The sequence below is a fragment of the Kogia breviceps genome, chromosome 14, assembly GCF_026419965.1.
Source record: "Kogia breviceps isolate mKogBre1 chromosome 14, mKogBre1 haplotype 1, whole genome shotgun sequence".
Classification (NCBI taxonomy): domain Eukaryota; kingdom Metazoa; phylum Chordata; class Mammalia; order Artiodactyla; family Physeteridae; genus Kogia; species Kogia breviceps.
In genome coordinates, this window is record NC_081323.1 from 62,268,734 (window position 1) to 62,287,351 (window position 18,618).

Sequence of the window (18,618 nt, forward strand, 5' to 3'; positions counted from 1 at the left end):
AAGCTGAACAACATCAAAATTAAAAAGTTTTGTGCAACAAAGGATGCTATTCATAGAGTAAAAAGGCAACCCACGGAATGGGAGAAAATATTTGTAAACTATATATCTTATAAGGCATTAATATCCAGAACATATAAAGAACTACAATTGAACAACCACCACCACAACAAAATCAAACAACCTGATTCAAAATGGGCTAAGGATTTGCATAGACATTTCTCTAAAGATGATAATTAAACAGCCAATAAGCCCATGAAAAGGTGCTCAACGTCATCAATCACTAAGGAAATGCAAATCAAAACTACAAGATCCTCATACGCATTAAGATGGCTACTATAAAAAAAAACCCCAGAAAGTAAGAAGTGTTGGTGAGGATGTAGAGAAACTGGAACCCTTGTGTGCTGATGTTAAGATGGTGAAATGGTACAGCTGCTATGGAAAAGAGTATCTCAAAAAATTAAAAGTCGGATTATTGTATGATCCAGCAATTCCACTTCAGGATATACACCCCAAAGAATGGAAATCAGGGACTCATACAGATATTAGTACACCCATGTTCATAGCAGCACTATTCACACAAGCCACATGTGGAAGCCAAGTGTCCACTGATGAATGAATGGATCAAAAAAACGGGGTCCATCCATACAATGGAATATTATCCAGACTAGGAAGGAAATTCTGACTCATGTTACAATGTGGATAAACCTTGAGGACATTATGCTAAGTGAAATAGGCCAGTCACAAAAAGGCAGATACTATACAATTCCACTTATAAGAGTTTACCTAGAGTAGTGAAATTCAGAGAGACAGAAAGTAGATTGGTGGTTGCAGGGCCTGGGGGAGGGAAGAATGGAGAGTTACTGTTTAATGGGTACAGAGTTTCAGTTCTGAGATGAAAAAGCTCTCGAGATAGATGGTGGTGATGGCCACGCAATATGAATGTGCTTAATGCTGCTGATCTATATGCCTAAAAATGGTGAAAATGGTCAACGTCATGTTACGTATATCTTACCACAATTAAACATTTTTAAAAACAATTAGGAAACTCAGAAAGGTAACGTGTGCCTTATAAGAGCACATACCCGTTCAGGGGCTAAGCACTCAGTTACTCCTGATTTACCAAAAAGAGCTCACCCTCCAGGAAAACCTGCAAGTGAACCGTTTCCAAAATGCATTTTTAAGCTGGAAATCTGTATTTCCCAAGCCCCTCTTGCAAACTGCCCCTTGGCAATCCTTGGCACACCAGCAAATGTTTAACTGCCCCGGGGCGTGGGGGCTGGAGATACCACAGGTAAGGTCTCTGAGCCTGAGTGTTAGCTCCTGCGTCCTTGCAACCAAGACCTGCAGGGACAGGCAGCGGGGCTGCCCAGCTGCCATGTGCAAGCTGAGCCCCAGGGACGCGGCTCTGCGGAGGCTGGACTCACCTCCAAGAAGTAATTGCTCAGGGCTGGGCCCGAGTCGTTCTGGAAGGTCTGGCTGATGCGGAGGTGTCTCTTGTTGCGGCTGTCATCCCAGTGCCTCCCATAGCTCGCCTCCAGCTCCCAGTGGAGGTGGCCTGAGTCCTCCTCATGCCGGAGTTGGACCTGGGACACCCCACCAGGGAGACGCCCAAGGAAGCCTTGTGTACACAGACCTGAGCCTCCTCACAGCCACCCACCCTGAGATGCAGGCTTGCTTATCTAGGGTGACAGTTCTGTAGGAAGTATGGATTTTTTTTGCACTGGTTTTGATCTTGTAAAATATTGCATTAGAATATGATTCACCTTCAGAGTTTCTAGTGTCCCCTTAAATTTTGGCCCCGAGGTGAAAAACTAACCTGCCCCACGCTGGTCCATGCCCTGATAAGGAGCAGAAAGAGCCAGCTGCCATGGGAAAATGACTCCTGATCTGCTTCATATGAACCCCAAATCTCCCCCTGCCTCCCACTCTCCCACAGCAGCCTCTGGCTCCCTGGACAGATCCTCTGTGGATCAGGGCTTCCCACCTGTGGGCTCCTGGCAGCCACTGTCTCCTACCTCTGAACCACAGGTCGAGACAACACAGGCTCATCCATTTATTCACTCACTGAACACGTTTTCCCCCAAGTACCAAGTAGCTACTTCGCTGGGCACTAGATAGTCAGGAGTGAAGAAGCCAGAAGCCCCCCTCCCTTCAGGGGGAGAAGCAAACTTGTAATAATTAACAAAGGAACAGTCACTTCTCCCTTTTGCTCACCCCACCAGCCACTCTGATGAACTACCAGTTCTTTAACCGCTCCAATCACCCTCCAGCCCCAGGACCTTTGCACTTGCTGTTCCCTCTGCCTGTGGCACACTTCTTGGGAATAGAACTATCTCATATTTTAATTTTCAGCTAAAAATTCATTTCCCCCAAAGAAGCTTTCCCTGCTGCCCTGTCCAAATTAGACTCCCCTGTGCTACGCTCTCTCAGCCTCTGCCCTATTTACCACCCATGGCACTTACGTTTCCCTTGATTTGGTCCATGTCTCTTGCTCTCTGCCACACACCCTCCCCCAGCAATGGAATGGCAGAGACCAGGTGCTGCCTTAGGCACAGCTCTCCCCCAGTGCTGGGCATACAGTAGGTATTTAATGAACACCAACTGAACAGGGGAAAGATGAGACTAACGTTCCAATCCCTAATCCTTTCCCGACCTTGAGTAAATACATTCACGACCTTGAGTAAATACATCTCTCTGAGGATGCGTTCAGGGTGCTCACCCTCTTCCCTAACCCCGGGGGCTCTCTCCAGCCCCCCTGCCCAGCCCCGGCACCCACCTTGTGACTGAACGCTGGGATCTGCGTGCAGTGGAGCTCGTGGTCCAGCTCCAGCTTGTAGGTGGCCTCTGAGCCGCTCTCCACCCGCAGCTTCTGGCTGGTGCTGCACTCCTGTGCCAGCTGTTTCGCCTGACCTGTGCAGGGCAACCCCAAAACCCCTGCCCTTCCTCTGCCAGGTAGCCCTCCAGCCTCATTCCAAGCAGAGGAGCATCCAGCACAGGCCAGCTTCAGCCAGCCCCCTGGATCTGCCTCACCTAATGTCACTCATTGGAACCTGCTGATGGGGAGGTTTTAAGAGACAGATTTATGTCTCCCCCAACACACACACACACACACACACACACACGTATGTACGTAGTGTTTTTTGTTTGTTTTGTTTTTTAACAGGCAGGTGCTCAGCTCCATACAAAGCCAATGGAATGACTCACTAGCTAAGAAGCCTCATGGTGAGGCCAAAACACCCGAGGTGACAGTGGCACCTTAGCCCTCGGAGCCACAGCCCCAGGAGACGGTGCAGGTCCGGCCACTCCCCACCTCGCCCGCAGCCAGCATGCGGTGCCGTACCCAGGAGGCCATACTTGATCCTCAGGGAGCTGGTCCAGAGGCGGGCCCGCTGCTGCAGCAGGCCTAGGGTGCGCAGCCCCACGAGCCCTGGCACGAAGAGCTCACCACCCAGGGCCACCACCGGCTGCCCTTCCTCTGCCTTCTTCTCCAGCAGTGCTGCAGGGAAAGCAGGCATGGTGTGGTCATGGCCTGAGCCCCAGAGACTGACACCCTGCCCCCAGCACCAGGGGAGGAAAGGAAGCGGGAACCGCCCAGGGGGGTGTCCCGATAGAACCAATGCCTGAGTCTCCACCAAGGAATGCTGACATCAGGGCCACTGACAGTGTTTTGCACTGTCCAGGTGGCAACCCCAAAAGTCACTTTTGTGGGTCCAGACCAAAAGGCTTTAAATAAAGTAGAACAAAACAAAATAGAATGGACCGGAAGATAAATGACAGTGCATCAAGGCTCATCAGGTAAATTTCACCTTCTGAAACTTGTTCTGCTACACTGATATTCAGCCAGATCACACAGGTATAGCTATGCAGGTTAAAATATCAAAAAATGCACAGGCCAGCTAGTCAACAGCCCTAGCCACTCACATCACTCCCCTGGAATCTCTGAGAACACCCCACGAGCAGCATCGCCAGGAGGGCTCCAAGCCCGCTCCGGCACCAGGGTGGGCATCTGGTCAGAATGGTCAGTACCCAGGCCAGGCTGTGTGTTCAAGATACAAACAGCACCCCATGCAATTCGGGTCAAAATGCGAAATGTGTTTTTTACACATTGTGTAACGTGTAATGTGGGTCAGAATCCAAACACCCCAAAAGGTGCTGGTTGACGGTTCCTGCAGAGCAGTCGAGCGCATTGGAGGGGCATCTGGGGGACTCGGGCAAAAGCTGCGAGCAGATACAGAGCCTGGATTTTCCTTGGATGGAATGTGAATACTGGGGGATCGGGTGATGGGGACTCCAAGTGGGGCACTCAGCCCTCCCCTCCCCAAGCCTGGCCATCGAAGAAAGGTGGCAGAAAGGGGTCCCTCCTCCTACCTGACACGTGGGCCTGGTCACTCAGCAGGTTGCTCAGTGACATGGAGAAGGCCAGCCTCCTGCCTGCCTGCCGGCTGAGGTTCCCAGCGAGGACTACAGGGCTGCCCGATGTCACCAGTTTCACCTCCAGCTGGGCCTCGATCCTCTGAGCCTCACCACGTGCTGCTGGCCACAGGTTGCTCCGGCCCTGGAAAGCCCCCAGCACCCCTTGAGGAGACAGGCTCTGCCAGCAGGCTCCACCCAGACCGCAAGAACCAGGATCGGACAGAGGGCAGGAGACACAGCCTGGTTAATGGGCTTCTAGGCTGATCCTGCTGCAATTTCTTTTTTTTTTTTTTTTTTTTTTTTTTTCGGTACGCGGGCCTCTCACTGTTGTGGCCTCTCCCATTGCGGGGCACAGGCTCCGGACGCGCAGGCTCAGCGGCCATGGCTCACGGGCCCAGCCGCTCCGCGGCATGTGGGATCTTCCCGGACCGAGGCACGAACCCGTGTCCCCTGCGTCGGCAGGCGGATTCTCAACCACTGCGCCACCACGGAGGCCCCTGCTGCAATTTCTTAAGCTCTTGTTCAAAATAGGTCATCTCTGTTACAAATTCAGACATAAGTTTGAAGGACCCTTCCTCCCTATCCCCGCAACCTCAACACCCCGTCCAACCTATCAGGCACTCTGGCCAGCTCTCCCTGCAGAATATTCTGGGACCCGACCACTTCAGCCACCTCTACCACTGCCCCAGCTTGAGCCTGCTCATTGCCACTGTGTTCCTGTGACATTCTTCTCTCGGCTCTCCTGCCTCCCACCCTGGTGACCAGGGCAAGCCCTTCCGGACTCATAGGATCATGGCACACCTCTCTTCCTCAGAGTAAAAGCCAAAGTCCTTGCAAAGGCCAACAAGGCCAAGACTTTCTCTGGAAGTCAGCAGTGCAGCCCTGGCCAGACAAAGGCAAAACTGCCCACAGACACCGGGAGGCAGGACACACAGATGGCCCCAAACATGCTCTGTGTCTCCATCATTGAGGTTTTCCAGAGCAATTACAGCCCACAGCAATGGCAGCTGTCATCTCTGACGGCCACGCCAACTGCAGACCAATCCTACGGACCTCTCTGCTGCTGCCAGCTGATCTATTTACCCAAAAGATATAAAAACGACCTCACTATTTCCAGACTGTCCACTACTTTACACTCTCTTGTAAATCCTGTTTTTGCCTTTGTTCCTTGATAACAGTCACAAATCACTCTCTTCTGATTACTCTTTGGCAAAGCCTTACATGATCTGTCCTCCCACCTTTCTGTCCCTTCGCCTATTCTGCTCCAAGCACATGGGGCCTCAGGCTGTGCTTCTAACACTGTGCACATTCCTGCCCCAGAACCTTTGCACATGTTGTGCTCTTTACGTGCAATACCCTTCCCCCAGAGAACCACATGGCTCTATTCCACACATGCTTTATGTCTTAGCTGAAAGCTATCTTCTCAATCAGGCTTACCCTGTCAACCTATTTAAAACTGAAGCCGTAGGACTTCCCTGGTGGTCCAGTGGCTAAGACTCCATGCTCCCAATGCAGGGGGCCCAGGTTCGATCTCTAGTCAGGGAACTAGATCCCACATGCCGAAACTAAAGATCCCACAGGCCACAACTAAAGATCCCACGTGCCGCTACTAAAGTTCCCACGTGCCGCTACTAAAGAAAGATCCCGCATGCTGCAACGAAGATCCCTCGTGCTGCAACTAAGACCCGGCGCAGCCAAATAACTTAAAAAATAATAATAAAAATTAAAAAAAATAAAACTGAAGCCAACCCTCAGACCCTTCTTCTCACATAACTTCAGACCCCTGGATCCAGCTCACTGATTCCCTTTTCCTATAGTGCTTACACTCACTTATCATCACAATTTGCTTATTTATTTTAACGATTATTTCTCCTATGAGAATGTAAGCTCCAAAAGGAGAGAATTTTGTGTGCTGTCTTCCCGGCACATTGTAGGTGCTTGATAAATAGTCGTTGAATAAATTAGTAAAGACAATGAAAAATATCGGTTTCGTTCCCCTTCTTGGTCTCCCGGTCTCCCTCAAGGTAACCACTGTATCCACTTCTTGGGCGTCTTCCAGAGACAGCATGGGCCTATATGTATGTGTGAGTCTGTATGTATGTGTGTATATGTGCGTGTGCACGCACGTGTGTGTACGTGTGTACTCCATCACACACGTGCACGTTCCCTTTTGCTCTGCACAAAAACAGATGCAGGCTCTCCACTCTGCTCTGCTTCTCTCACTTAATGGTGTGTCTTGGAGATGATTTCCTCTGGTTTGTATCAGAAGTTTCTCGGCAGTAGCTGTAGTTGTTCTCAAAGTGCAGCCCATGAACAGGATGACTGTAGAATTTCTCATCCAAACCAGGACACTTAAGGGTTAAAGAGACCACTAATCATACTGAGCTGGGTCAGTGGTAAACTGGGGCTCTCCAGGTAACCTGGGACTTGGGGATGCTCTATCATTGCACCCAGGGGAGGGGGCACTGAAATCTAACACTTTCCTCCACGCCATCCTTAATCCCCATAAACACTCAGCTGAGTCGAACCCAGCTTTGCTGCTTTGTATTCCTGAGCTCATCTGCCTTAGTTTCCTCATTTCCTATGGGTTTACCAAGAGGACTAAAAGAGGGATCCGGGGTCAAAGCCACGTGTGGCCCTCCCGAGAACAGGCTTTGGAAAGTTCCAGAGCCCCAGCTGTTACTGTTAATCATGATGGGTCTGAGGCAGCTAGAACTGGAGTTTCTCTAAAGGCCAATGTTTCCAGGCTGCAGACAGCCCTCTGGAGAGCGGCACGCAGGTCTGCAGGGAGGTGCAGGCAATTAGCACTTGTGCGCTTAGTGAACAGGGATTGCTTCAAGGGCTCCCGGGAGCTCTGAAAATGATTCGTAGTCTCAGCCATCAAGCAGCTGGGGCTTTAGGAGGACGATGATCTCCCCTGATACTTGGTCTTCCCACCCGGACAGGAAGCAGATCTGGGAGCTGAGAGTGTGTTTATGTCGCAAAAATTCCAGCCCTGGCTCCAGATTTTCAACCCAGACCTCTCTGAGAAATCACTGGAGACCGAGGCAGAATCACAGACTCATGGCCAAAGGGGCCCAGAGGTCCTGCTTAGCAGGAGCAAGTCTACAGCTGCTGTTTTTATCCTTTTTGGAGTCACTGACCTGCTTGTGCATCAGATGGAAGATCTAAACCCTCTCCCCAGAAGGGGGACAGACACAAAACTTCTGTACAATTGCAGGGGCTTCAGTGGACCCACTGAGTCCCATCTAGGTCCTCCTGGTTGAGAACCTCAAAAAGTACCTATAACGAAGAGAAAAACGCACACACCTTTGCTCCAGGAATTCCACTGCTAAGAATTTACCCTGAAGATGGAAGGGTGATTTATAAGACCAAGAACCCGGGAAAAACTCCAGAGCCCTCCACTACGGAACCAGCTAAATAAATTTCATCCCATTGACTATTATGAGGCCATTCAAAATACATGGTAGACATTCTTGTTTTTAAAATAAAAGATGGGGGGGGAATATATTGATATCTATTTGGGGATTGTGGGGATAGATGATTTCTAAGAGGAGTCACAGAAAATGAACAATGATTGGCTTTGAGGAGGGGTGTAAGGGAAAGTTTTTAACTCTATACCTGTGCTGAGCAATAGAACTTTCTACAATGATAAGTAAATTCTAAAAAGTGGCCAGTGCAGCTGAGAAACCGTATCTTTAACTTTCTGTTACACTGACTCACTTAAATAGTCATGTGTATAGATAGGGGCCATCAGACTAGACACTCAGTTCTATGACCTTCTGTATCTTTTGAACTTGGAATCATTTAAATGTATTACCTATTTTTTTTAACTAAATTAAATTGTACCAGTATGTGCTGGTACAAAAAGATATATTTTTGACTGAAAAAAAAAAAAAAAAAAAAGCGGGGCTTCCCTGGTGGCGCAGTGGTTGAGAGTCCGCCTGCCGATGCAGGGGACGCGGGTTCATGCCCCGGTCTGGGAGGATCCCACATGCCGCGGAGCGGCTGGGCCCATGAGCCATGGCCACTGAGCCTGCACGTCCGGAGCCTGTGCTCTGCAACAGGAGAGGCCACAACAGTGAGAGGCCCACATACCGAAAAAAAAAAAAAAAAAGGATGTGATCCTTTCATATAAAACAAAAACTAAACTCAAAACTGAAAGGTTTTAAAAATCTACAGTATTATGGGTTGAACTGTGCTCCCCCTCAAAAGATGTTGAGGTCCTAACCCCCAGGACCTGTGAATGTGACCTTACTTGGAAAAAGGGACTTTGAAGATGATCCAATGAGGTCATTAGAATGGGCCCTAATCCAGCGTGACCGGTAAACTTACAAAAAGAGCAATTTGGACACAGATACCTACAGAAGGCGATGTGGGGATACAAGGAGAAGACAGCCATCTACAAGCCAAGAAATGCCGGAGGCTACTAAAAACTAAGAGAGAAGCATGGACTAGATTCTCCCTCACAGCCCTTAGAAGGAATCAACCCTGCCAACACCTTGATTTTGAACTTCCAGCCCCCAGAACTGTGAGGGAAAAGTGTCCATTGTTTAAGCACCCCCAAATTTGGGGCACTTTGTTCAGGCAGCCCTGGGGAACTCATACAGATTTCTTGGTGTGTGCATTGACAGTTCTTCTGGAAATTTGGGGGAGTGGCAGTCTTTCACTTACCTTTTTATACCTTTCTCTACTCTGAATTTTTTAAAGCATGCTCCTGTGTTACTAATATTATCAATTTATGACATCAATAGTGGTGAGATTTGAGCTCATTGTTTTCTTCTTCGTACTCTTCTGGGTAACAAGAAGTCACAAACGTTATTGGTAGGTGGAAGGAGAAGGACAGCTAAAACACCAAAGGAGGTGGTGACGAGTCAACAGGGACCGGGGCTTGAAATGCCCAGGGAGGTGGCAGGAGCCAACACCGGTGGGCTGAGGACAGGGAACAAACCTTGATGTAGTAGACGTCCCTGTCATCCAGTATCAGTTCCAGGTGACCCATGCAGGCACTTTGCAGAGTGTCGATCTTTCCTGGGAGACAAAACAAGAGTTTAGAGACCAGGGTTCAACATCCTGGATCCTCCCCTGTGTTCACCAGGGGATGTCCTGCTGGTTTCCTAATCTCTGAGCCTGTGGCTCCTCGCCCATAAAACAGGGCTATATTTAGTGCCGACCTCAGAGGTGGTTGAGGAATCCACAGCGAGCGGGCTGCATCTGGCACATGGCCGAGGGCACGGTGAAGGGGAGGTGCCCTGTCATTACCGTCCAGCTCAATTTTCTTCTTGGGATGGAGAAGCTTGAGACGGAACTTCCTCTGGGGCCAGCTGTAGCTGACATCCACCCCGACGTCCCTGGGCACTTCCGACCTGGGCGTGCCCATGAAGATGTGGGCTGAGGCTTCTTGAGGGAGCCAGCGGTCCTTCTGGAAACACAGCAGAGTCCTCAAGATCAAGAACCCATCCAGGCCCCCCCCACCTTCAAAAACTTGAGTTCTTATGCTCATCCTTGTCCTCACCAGATAAGAACCCCCAAACCAGGAATTTGGGGATCCGTATCCTGGAGGAGAGTCCTACAGGACAACTCAGGACCACAGGATCTCAGTTTGTTCAGCAAACAGCCAGGGAAGGAGGCTTATCGCACACCATTTGCACCCTGCCCAGATCCCCTCGAACCCCTTGACCAGTTCAGCATGCTCATCTCCCAGCTTCTGTGCACTTTGCTCTTAACCCCTGGCACCTGGGACCTCCAGAGCATTGCCCTCTGGCACAGGAGGGGAAAAACATCCCGGCTCCTTAGCCTCAAGGGGACCAAACTCTGAGACGTAACTCCTGCTCCAGGGCTGCCCAGGGATCATGCTGAGGCTGCCACCACACCTGCCATCACTCCTGCTCAGCTTCTTCCCCTTCCCTACCCTATTTTCTCCACCCTCTTCCTGGATCCTCCTGGAGTCTTTTCTTCATCCACACTTTTACCCAAATCCTTGGCTCCAGTCTGCTTCTGGGAAAACACAGCCTAAGACACGGGCCCCCTTTAAAAACATGCATCAGGGACTTCCCTGGTGGTGCAGTGGTTAAGAATCCACTTGCCAATGCAGGGGACACGGGTTCGAGGTCTGGTCTGGGAAGATCCCACATGCCACAGAGCAACTAAGCCCATGCGCCACAACTAGTGAGCCTGCACGCTACAGCCCATGAGCCACAACTACTGAGCCCGCGTGCCACAACTACCGAAGCCCACGTGCCTAGAGCCCATGCTCCGCAACAAGAGAAGCCACAATGAGCAGCCTACGTACTGCAAAGAAGACCCAATGTAGCCAAAAATAAATAAAAATAAATCAATTAACTTAAAAAAAATAACCCTGCATCATCGTCATTCATTTAGTACCAATAAATGTTGACTACTGTGTGTGAGGCACAGTTGCAGGCATGGGGAATGCAACTGAGTGTTAGACACAAAGTCCCGCCCTCTTGGCACCTACATTCTAGAGGGGGAGGCACAGGACCTCCAGACACAGAAGTAGGTAAGACAGCAGGTGGTGGTGGTGAGCGCTCTGCTGACAAACTCAGAGGGTCAGGGACCCTAACAGGGTCATTGTTCTGGACTGGATGGTCAGGGAGGGAAGCTGTCTCTGAGGAGGGGGCATTTGATAAGACTTGAAGGAAGCAAGGGAAGGAGGTGAGTGGATGTCTGGGAAAGACTGTTCCAGGCACAGGAAACAGGCAGTGCAAAGGCCCTGGGGCAGCAATGCACTTGGCATTTAATAAAAAGGAGGTCAGTGTATCTGGAGAGCGGTGAGTCTGGTAAACATATGGGGAGATGGGGAGGAGAGGCCGGCATGGCTGGATCACTGAAAGCCTATTGGTCAGGGCAAGTGGGTCCTACTCTGAGAGGAATAGGAGGCATTGGAGAGTTCTGAGCAGGGGAGGGACACAGTCCTTTGGGGATTTTGGAAGATCTATCTGGCTGCTGGTGGACAACATATGGTAAGGAGACAAGAGCAGGAACTGGGAAATCAGATAGGGGGCTGCTGAGTGCCCATTCTGTGCCAGGTGCTGGGAACACAGGGGTGAGAAAAACAGACACTGGATCTGTTCCCAGGAACTGAGTGACTAGTGGGGAAGATAGATCTTAACCAACTGGTTTCAGTAATGAACACAAATGTGACCTAAAGGGAAGGAACATGATCCTACTAGAGCACATAACAAGGGAATATGACCACTTTGGGGTAATCAGGGCAGGCTTCACTGAGGTGACCCCCCTAAACTGAACTCTGAAGATTGATTCAGAGTTACAAGTCATCAAGCCAGGGACAGAGGATCAGCATGTGCAAGGGTCCTGAGGCAGGAGGGAGACTATAGCAGGACCAGCCCAGCTGGTCCAGCTCCAGGGAGGAGGCCCATGTCTTTATGAGTGATCCCCAAGGCTGAGGCCTGAGTAGAAAACCTAGGGAGACCCAGAACCTGGCTGGGAAAGGAGGAGCCATTCTGTAGGGCCTACCGAGGTGTGGAGGGTATAGGCAGCTTCCAGCAGATAGTGTTGGAGCCCCCGGTCCTGCTTCTTCAGCATCACAGCCGCAAACACAGGCACCGAGAGCAGGTAGGGCTGCCCTGCTGGAGGCCAGCTCACTTCAGTGCACAGCTGCCAGCCCCAAGTGCGGGACGCTGTGAGAAAGGGAGCAGGCAGCATGGTCAGTAGAGAGCCAGAGGGCTCGAGGCAGGGCCATGGATGCTCCCATCAGCAAAGAAGGAGCATCTCTACATTCTTTTGAGAAACAGTATTGTGTAGACATTAATTGTATGAGGCGGTACTGTGTAGACCAGGGTTTCTCAGCCTTGGCACTATCGACACACTGGTCTGGATAGTTTCTTGTTGTGGGAAGCTGTCCTGGACTCAACCCACTAAATACTGGTAGCACCTCCCACACCAGGATGACACCCAAAAATGTCTCCAAACATCGCCAAAATGTCCCCTGAGGGGCCAAAAATTGTCCCCAGTTGAGGACCCCTGGTGTAGACTATCAGAGTGTCAGGCAATACTGTGTAGGACACAGGCTCTGGAGCAAGAATGCCTGGATCCACATTCCAGTTCTGCCACTTCCCAGCTGTGTGACCTTGGACAAGTTACTTAACATCTCTGTGCTTTAGTGTTTCCCATCTGTCAGCTGGGAGTGATAACAGTTCCAGCCCCATAGTGTAGCTGTGAGGATTAACAGTTCAGCAAGCATTTAGGACAGAATTTAGCCTAAAGAAATCATTTAAGTAGGCCCCTCCCCCACCTCACCCCCAACATGACTGCAAGATCTGTGACTGTTTGGTATACCTCCTTCTCCTCTGTTTTCAACTTTGTTGCCTTTCACCTGATGTTATTATCAAAAAATTTTATCGTGCTATTAAAATATGCCCTTCATTACAGAGCTTAAAACTTATGGGATATCTCGGTACTTTACTAAACCAGGAGTTCGCAAACATTTTCTGTAAATGGCCAGATAGTAAACATTTGAGGTTTTGCTGGTCACACGGTCTGCTACTCAACTCTGCTGCTGCTGAAGAAAAGCCACAGGCAACAGGCGTGGCTCTGCACCAATAAAACTTCATTTATGGACACTGAAATATGAATTTCACAAATTTCTCATGTTATGAAATAGTCCTTTGGATTATTTTTCTGCATTTGGAAATGGAAGAGTCTATTCTTAGCTCAAAGGGCCTTATAATAAGCCATTCACCTACTGTTGGATATTTGAGTTGCTGCCTATTTTTTGCTCTGTAAATAATGATGCAACAAACATCTCTGGGCACAGGGCATTTGTAAATGATTTTGGTTTATTTTCACAAGGCAGAGTTCTAGAAACAGCATCATTGAGTTAAGGGGCATAAGCACTTTCAGGGCAGAAGAGTAACTCTGGAATTTGGATCTGGCATCTTACCCCTCAGCCCCCAGGACAGGCATCTTGGGACAATGATACAGAGGCCCTGCTGGCAACCTACCTTCCTTGTCGGTACAGGATTGGGCCTCAGAAGGGATGTGAGCGTGACTGAGGCTCCTCGTGCCATCCCCAGTGATGAGAAACAGCTGAGAGCTGCGTGGGAAAGGAGGAAAGTGCCAGGCGAGTCGTTTTCATTCAACCATAAAGCCACCAGGGCGAGGCACTGGGGCAAATCCCACTATCAACAGGACAGGCCTTTGGGGAGTCTGCACACTGGTGGGGGAGACACTCCATGAACACAGAGGCTGACAGGCACTATGAAGAACCTAAAATGGGGCATGGCAGGGGCATAGGGTCTGTCTTGGGGACAGAGCAGGACGTTCTTCAGCTCAGGGTTTGGAAAGGACTCTCTGTAGGGGTAACATTCGGTCAGAGAGTCAAAGGGTGAGACGGAGCCAGCACCCCAAACAAAGGGAACAGCAGGTGCAAAGGCCCTCGGGTGGGAGGAAAGGGGGCTCTTTGGGAACACAGGAAAATGGGTGGTGAGAGGGGGTCAGAATGGAAGGGGGGAGGGAGGGGCAGGAAGTAGTGACAGGAGACAGGTGAGGGGGGTGGGCAGGGCCTCCATCGGGCAGGAGAATCATGTGGAGCTGGGTTATCCTAGAAGCAAGCAAGGGATTTTAAACAGGGGAGGCGGGGAGCATGATAGGACTTAACTGACCTTTTAAAGGACCCCACTGGCTGCTGCCGGGAGAGGGTCAGGAGGGCAGCAGTGCCTCCAGCAAGGGTGGGACACCGGGAAGGAGGCAGGTGGAGGCGGGGGCAGTCACTGTGGAAATCACTGTTCTCCACGTGTCACCTTCTCCAGGGGGCTGGGGACAAGCAGGCCCCAGGGGGAACCCCCGTAAATTGCTGAGGAGTGTGGGAAACCCCACCTCTAGGCTGCCCTCAGTCCCTGTCCCAGACGCACCCAGCCCACCTTGACACACGTGCACACACACGCACGCCCGCGTATACCCCACTCACTGACAGGCGCACACTCTCATAAGCACGCCCACAGACACACATTCACATACACAGACTCACAGGCACATCCTTAGGCGCACACGCTCACAGACACACGTGGTCAGACACAGGTGCACACGCAAGGCGATCGTGCACACACTCTCACAGACACATGCACCCACACCTGTGCCCACCCTGGCTCGCACACAGGTGCACTCACGGGCTCCCTCCCCAGGTGTGGGAACCCACCCGAAGCGGAGCAGCTCCACAGCCTCCTCCGGTGTGTTCAGACGCAGCTTGAGGTTCTGGCCCTTCTTCGTCTGGATCCCTCCATCCAGGCTGGCGGTGCCACGGATGCCGGTCACCCACCTCAGCCCAGCCTGCCCCAGGGTGCCCACTATACCCATCTGCGCCGAGATCTGGAGGAGGGCGCTGAGGAAGAGGCACACAACTGCATCCTGCAGCCCCCGGGCAACGGCAAAGCCAGCACCAACCCACCCGGCTGCTCTCCGTGGTCCTGAGCCAGAGCAGCCCCTCCACCATGGACACCACTGACCATGCACTCCGTGTGTGCCAAGCACTCTACACATCGCCATCGAATCCTCACCATCACTAGTCTCATTTTACAGACGGGGAAACCGAGGCTCAGAGAGGTGACACCAGCTGTGTGGGTCCCACAGCTGGGACATGGAACAGCCAGTTCTGGAGCCCCAGCTGAGCCCAAACCCAGGGTCTCCATTCCAAAGAGCAGCCAGCACAGGACACCCACATATCCCACGTCAGAGCCAGAAACCAAGGACAGGTCGGCTTAGTGGCTGGGACAGTCACCCAGCAGGCCTGGGAAGGCGAGCATTGTCAAATTCTGCTCAAAATCCTTCGTGCCATGTGGCCCTGGGTCAGCTGTGCACTCATCCCGCGTCTCAGTTTCCTCAACCCTTAGTGGGAAGAAGGAAAGTGTCCAGCTCGTGAGTGGCCATGTGGGTTCAGTGGGCTCAGAGCCCATGTGACTTAAATGCTTTCCCCTCTCTCACATCCCCCCTCCCCTCAGAGGCAGAGGGAAGAGTGGAGTTGTGGCACGAGACGAACCCCAGCTGCCTCACACTGCTGTGCCACCTCGGGCATGGAACCTCACCTTGCCAAGCCTCAGTCTTCTCACCTGTAAAGTGGGTGTAGCCGCCCAGGTTCTCCTCAGAGTCTCTTGGCACAAAAAACACCCCATCAACAGTAGCTGATACAACAGGTGGTCAGCAGAGCAGGGCTCCCCCCCAGCCCATGCTGATGCCCCAGCTCTCTGCAGGGGCAGGCCCCCACCCACCCACCTCCCCCAGCTCTGAGGAGCCAGCTACCTGGGCTTGACATAACCATTCACAGAGAAATCCGAGCGCTGCTGGAAGTTGGCTGTCCCTCCGACCTGGATGCTGATGGCAGCCGAGGCGTTTAGGGTCAGCCGGGCTAGGAGTCCAGACATAGTGGGAAAAGTGAGCTCCTCCATGGCCAGGTTCAGCCTTCGGTTCACCTGCACGTCCTGCCCCTGCAGTCAGAGAACCGTTAACAGTGCATGTGACAGCCTCACTTACCCCTCACACAGCCCTCAGAGGGGACCTTATCATTGTCTCCAGTTTCCAGACGAGAAAACAGAGGCCACAAACATAAAATAACCCGGCTGAGCCCATGTAGCTAGAAACAGGATAAGCTGGGGTTTGAACCAAGATAATTTACCAAGGGACATGGTCAGAGGTCAAGCATCCAGGGTCAGCCAGGTAAGGAGGAGTGTGGGCCCTGCCGGTGGTACAGAGCACTTAGTATGTGCCAGGCACACTCTAAACGTGTTGTTGCATTTTTACTGCATTAAGTCACTTGATTCAACAGCTCTATGAAGTAGATATTATTATACTACTACTATTCTATCATTCCCATTTCACAGATAAAGAAACTGAGGCCGTGGCAAGTTCAGCAACATGCCCAAGGTGGTAAGTGGTGCAGCCAGTTTTTGAACTTGGGCAGTCTGGCTCTAAATTCCATGCTCTTAAGTCTGAAAGTACTTTAGTATTTCCCCAAAGCGTCAAAGGAAACATTTTCGGACCAGAGGGCAGGGAGGGGCCGAGCCCAGCCTGAGGTACCTTCAGGAGCTTGACAGCAAGCTCAGCCAAGTTCAGGGACTGGCGTGTCACATGACTCCCCATCGCCCCGCAGTTCACAAAGCTCAGCTCGTGCCCAAACACCTTCATGCTCAGCATACACTGCAGCGCCCGCCGCCCCTGATGCCTCTGGGCCACCTGTGACCAGGAACAGGTTAGCTGGGCAAGGTACCTAGACTTTGGGAAGGGGAAGGGGCACCTGGAGAGAAAAGTCAAGGGCTTGTGGGGTCCAGAACAGGGCTTGCAAAACTCATGGCCCAGAGGCAGAACCTGCAGATGTGTTTTCTTGGACCTGCACAGTCTACCCAATGCCAAATGCAGAGAGAGAGAGAAAGAGAGAGAGAGAGAGAGAGAGAGAGAGAGAGAATGTGTGTGTGTGTGTGTGTGTGTGTGTGTGTGTGTGTGTGAGAGAGAGAGAGAGACAGAGACAGAGACAGAGACAGAGACAGAGACAGAGAGAGGACAGAGAGAGTTTTAGCAAACTTTATTTTGGAATAATTTTCGACATACAGAAAAGTTACTTCCCCAAAGACGACATACAGATGGCCAAAAAGCACAGAAAAGATGCTCAACATCACTAATCATTAGAGAAGTGTGAACCAAAACTACAATGAGGTATCACCTCACGTCTGTCAGAATGGCCATCATCAAAAAAATCTACAAACAATAAATGCTGGAGAGGGTGTGGAGAAAAGGGAACCCTCCTGCACTGTTGGTGGGAATGTAAATTGATAGAGCCACTATGGAGAATAGTATGGAGGTTCCTTAAAAAACTAAAAGTAGAACTACCATATGACCCAGCAATCCCACTCCTGGGCATATATCCAGAGAAAACCATAATTCAAAAAGATACATGCCCCCCCAATGTTCACTGCAGCACTGTTTACAATAGCTAAGACATGGAAGGAACCTAAATGTCTATTGACAGATGAATGGATAAAGAAGATGTGGTACATATATACAGTGGAATATTACTCAGCCATAAAAAGAACAAAATAATGCCATTTGCAGCAACATGTGTGGACCTAAAGATTGTCATACTGAGTGAAGTAAGTCAGACAGAGAAAGACAAATATCATATGATTCGTTTATAGGTGGAATCTAAAAAAATAGTACAAATGAACTTATTTACAAAACAGAAATGAGTTACAGATGTAGAAAACAATCTTATAGCTACCAGGGGGGAAAGGGAAGGCAGGGATAAACTGGGAGATTGGGACTGACATATACACACTACTATATCTAAAATAGATATAACTAATAAGGACCTACTATGCAGCACAGGGAACTCTACCCACTATTCTGTAATGACCTATAAGGGGAAAAAAATCTAATAAAGGGTGGATATAGGTATAGTTATAACTGAGTCCCTTTGCTGTATACCTGAAACTAACACAATATTGTAAATCAACTCTACTCCAATACGTAAATATTTTTTGAAGTTGCAAAGGTAGTACCGAGAGCTCCCATGGACCCGTCACCCTGTTCCCTCCATTGTTAACATCTTACATGACCAGGAAACACGGTGAAAACTAAGAAATCAACACCAGCATGTTATTAACTAAACTCTGGACTTTATCGGATTTCACCCGTTTTTCCATTCCATCCTCTTTCTATTCTAGGATCCAATCCAGGTGCCACATGGCATTTAGTGTTGGGTCATGTCTCTTCAGTCTGCTCTGGTCTGTGACAGTTTCTTGGTCTTTATTTTTCATGCAGTGTGTATTTTTTTTTATTTATTTCTAGTATTTAAAAGGGGGGAGATTTTCTATAAAATCCACACAGCCAGTGTCTCAAAAAAGAGAAATATTGGCTTGTCTCCCCCTCCCTCCCAGCCCGCACTCACAATAAGGGGCAGCAAGTGTTCAGAGCTGAGCAGTGGCTGCCACTCTGAGCTGCGGCCTGTGCTACATGCCTGTCTGCTATACTCCCCACCATTCCCTGCTGTCTCTCCAACACTCAGGCCAAGGACTGTTGTCATTCGTCACTGTGCTTGTGCAAAATATATCTTGGGATGTGAGTCTATCACAAGGGAGAAAACAACAGACCAAAGGGATTGTGGACTCTAAGAAAAAACATTTATATCCAGCCCACTGCCCTTATTCAAGTTACTTGCTGGCCCCAGATCTAGTCCAAGAG

At 50.3% G+C, this 18,618-nt stretch overlaps 1 protein-coding gene across 1 annotated transcript in view; it reads right to left on the minus strand.

Moving 5' to 3' along the window:
• Positions 1–18,618, minus strand: part of LOC131741595 (uncharacterized) — a 161,058-nt gene that overhangs the window by 97,678 nt on the left and 44,762 nt on the right. Inside the window, exons 18-28 of the mRNA XM_067013704.1 lie at positions 16,462–16,617; positions 15,688–15,872; positions 14,591–14,773; positions 13,398–13,489; positions 11,911–12,074; positions 9,676–9,835; positions 9,365–9,444; positions 4,369–4,555; positions 3,341–3,496; positions 2,777–2,910; positions 1,425–1,583 (exon numbers count right to left, since the gene is read on the minus strand). Coding sequence (XP_066869805.1) covers positions 1,425–1,583; positions 2,777–2,910; positions 3,341–3,496; positions 4,369–4,555; positions 9,365–9,444; positions 9,676–9,835; positions 11,911–12,074; positions 13,398–13,489; positions 14,591–14,773; positions 15,688–15,872; positions 16,462–16,617 — 1,656 coding nt within the window. The remainder of the gene's footprint in view (positions 1–1,424; positions 1,584–2,776; positions 2,911–3,340; positions 3,497–4,368; positions 4,556–9,364; positions 9,445–9,675; positions 9,836–11,910; positions 12,075–13,397; positions 13,490–14,590; positions 14,774–15,687; positions 15,873–16,461; positions 16,618–18,618) is intronic.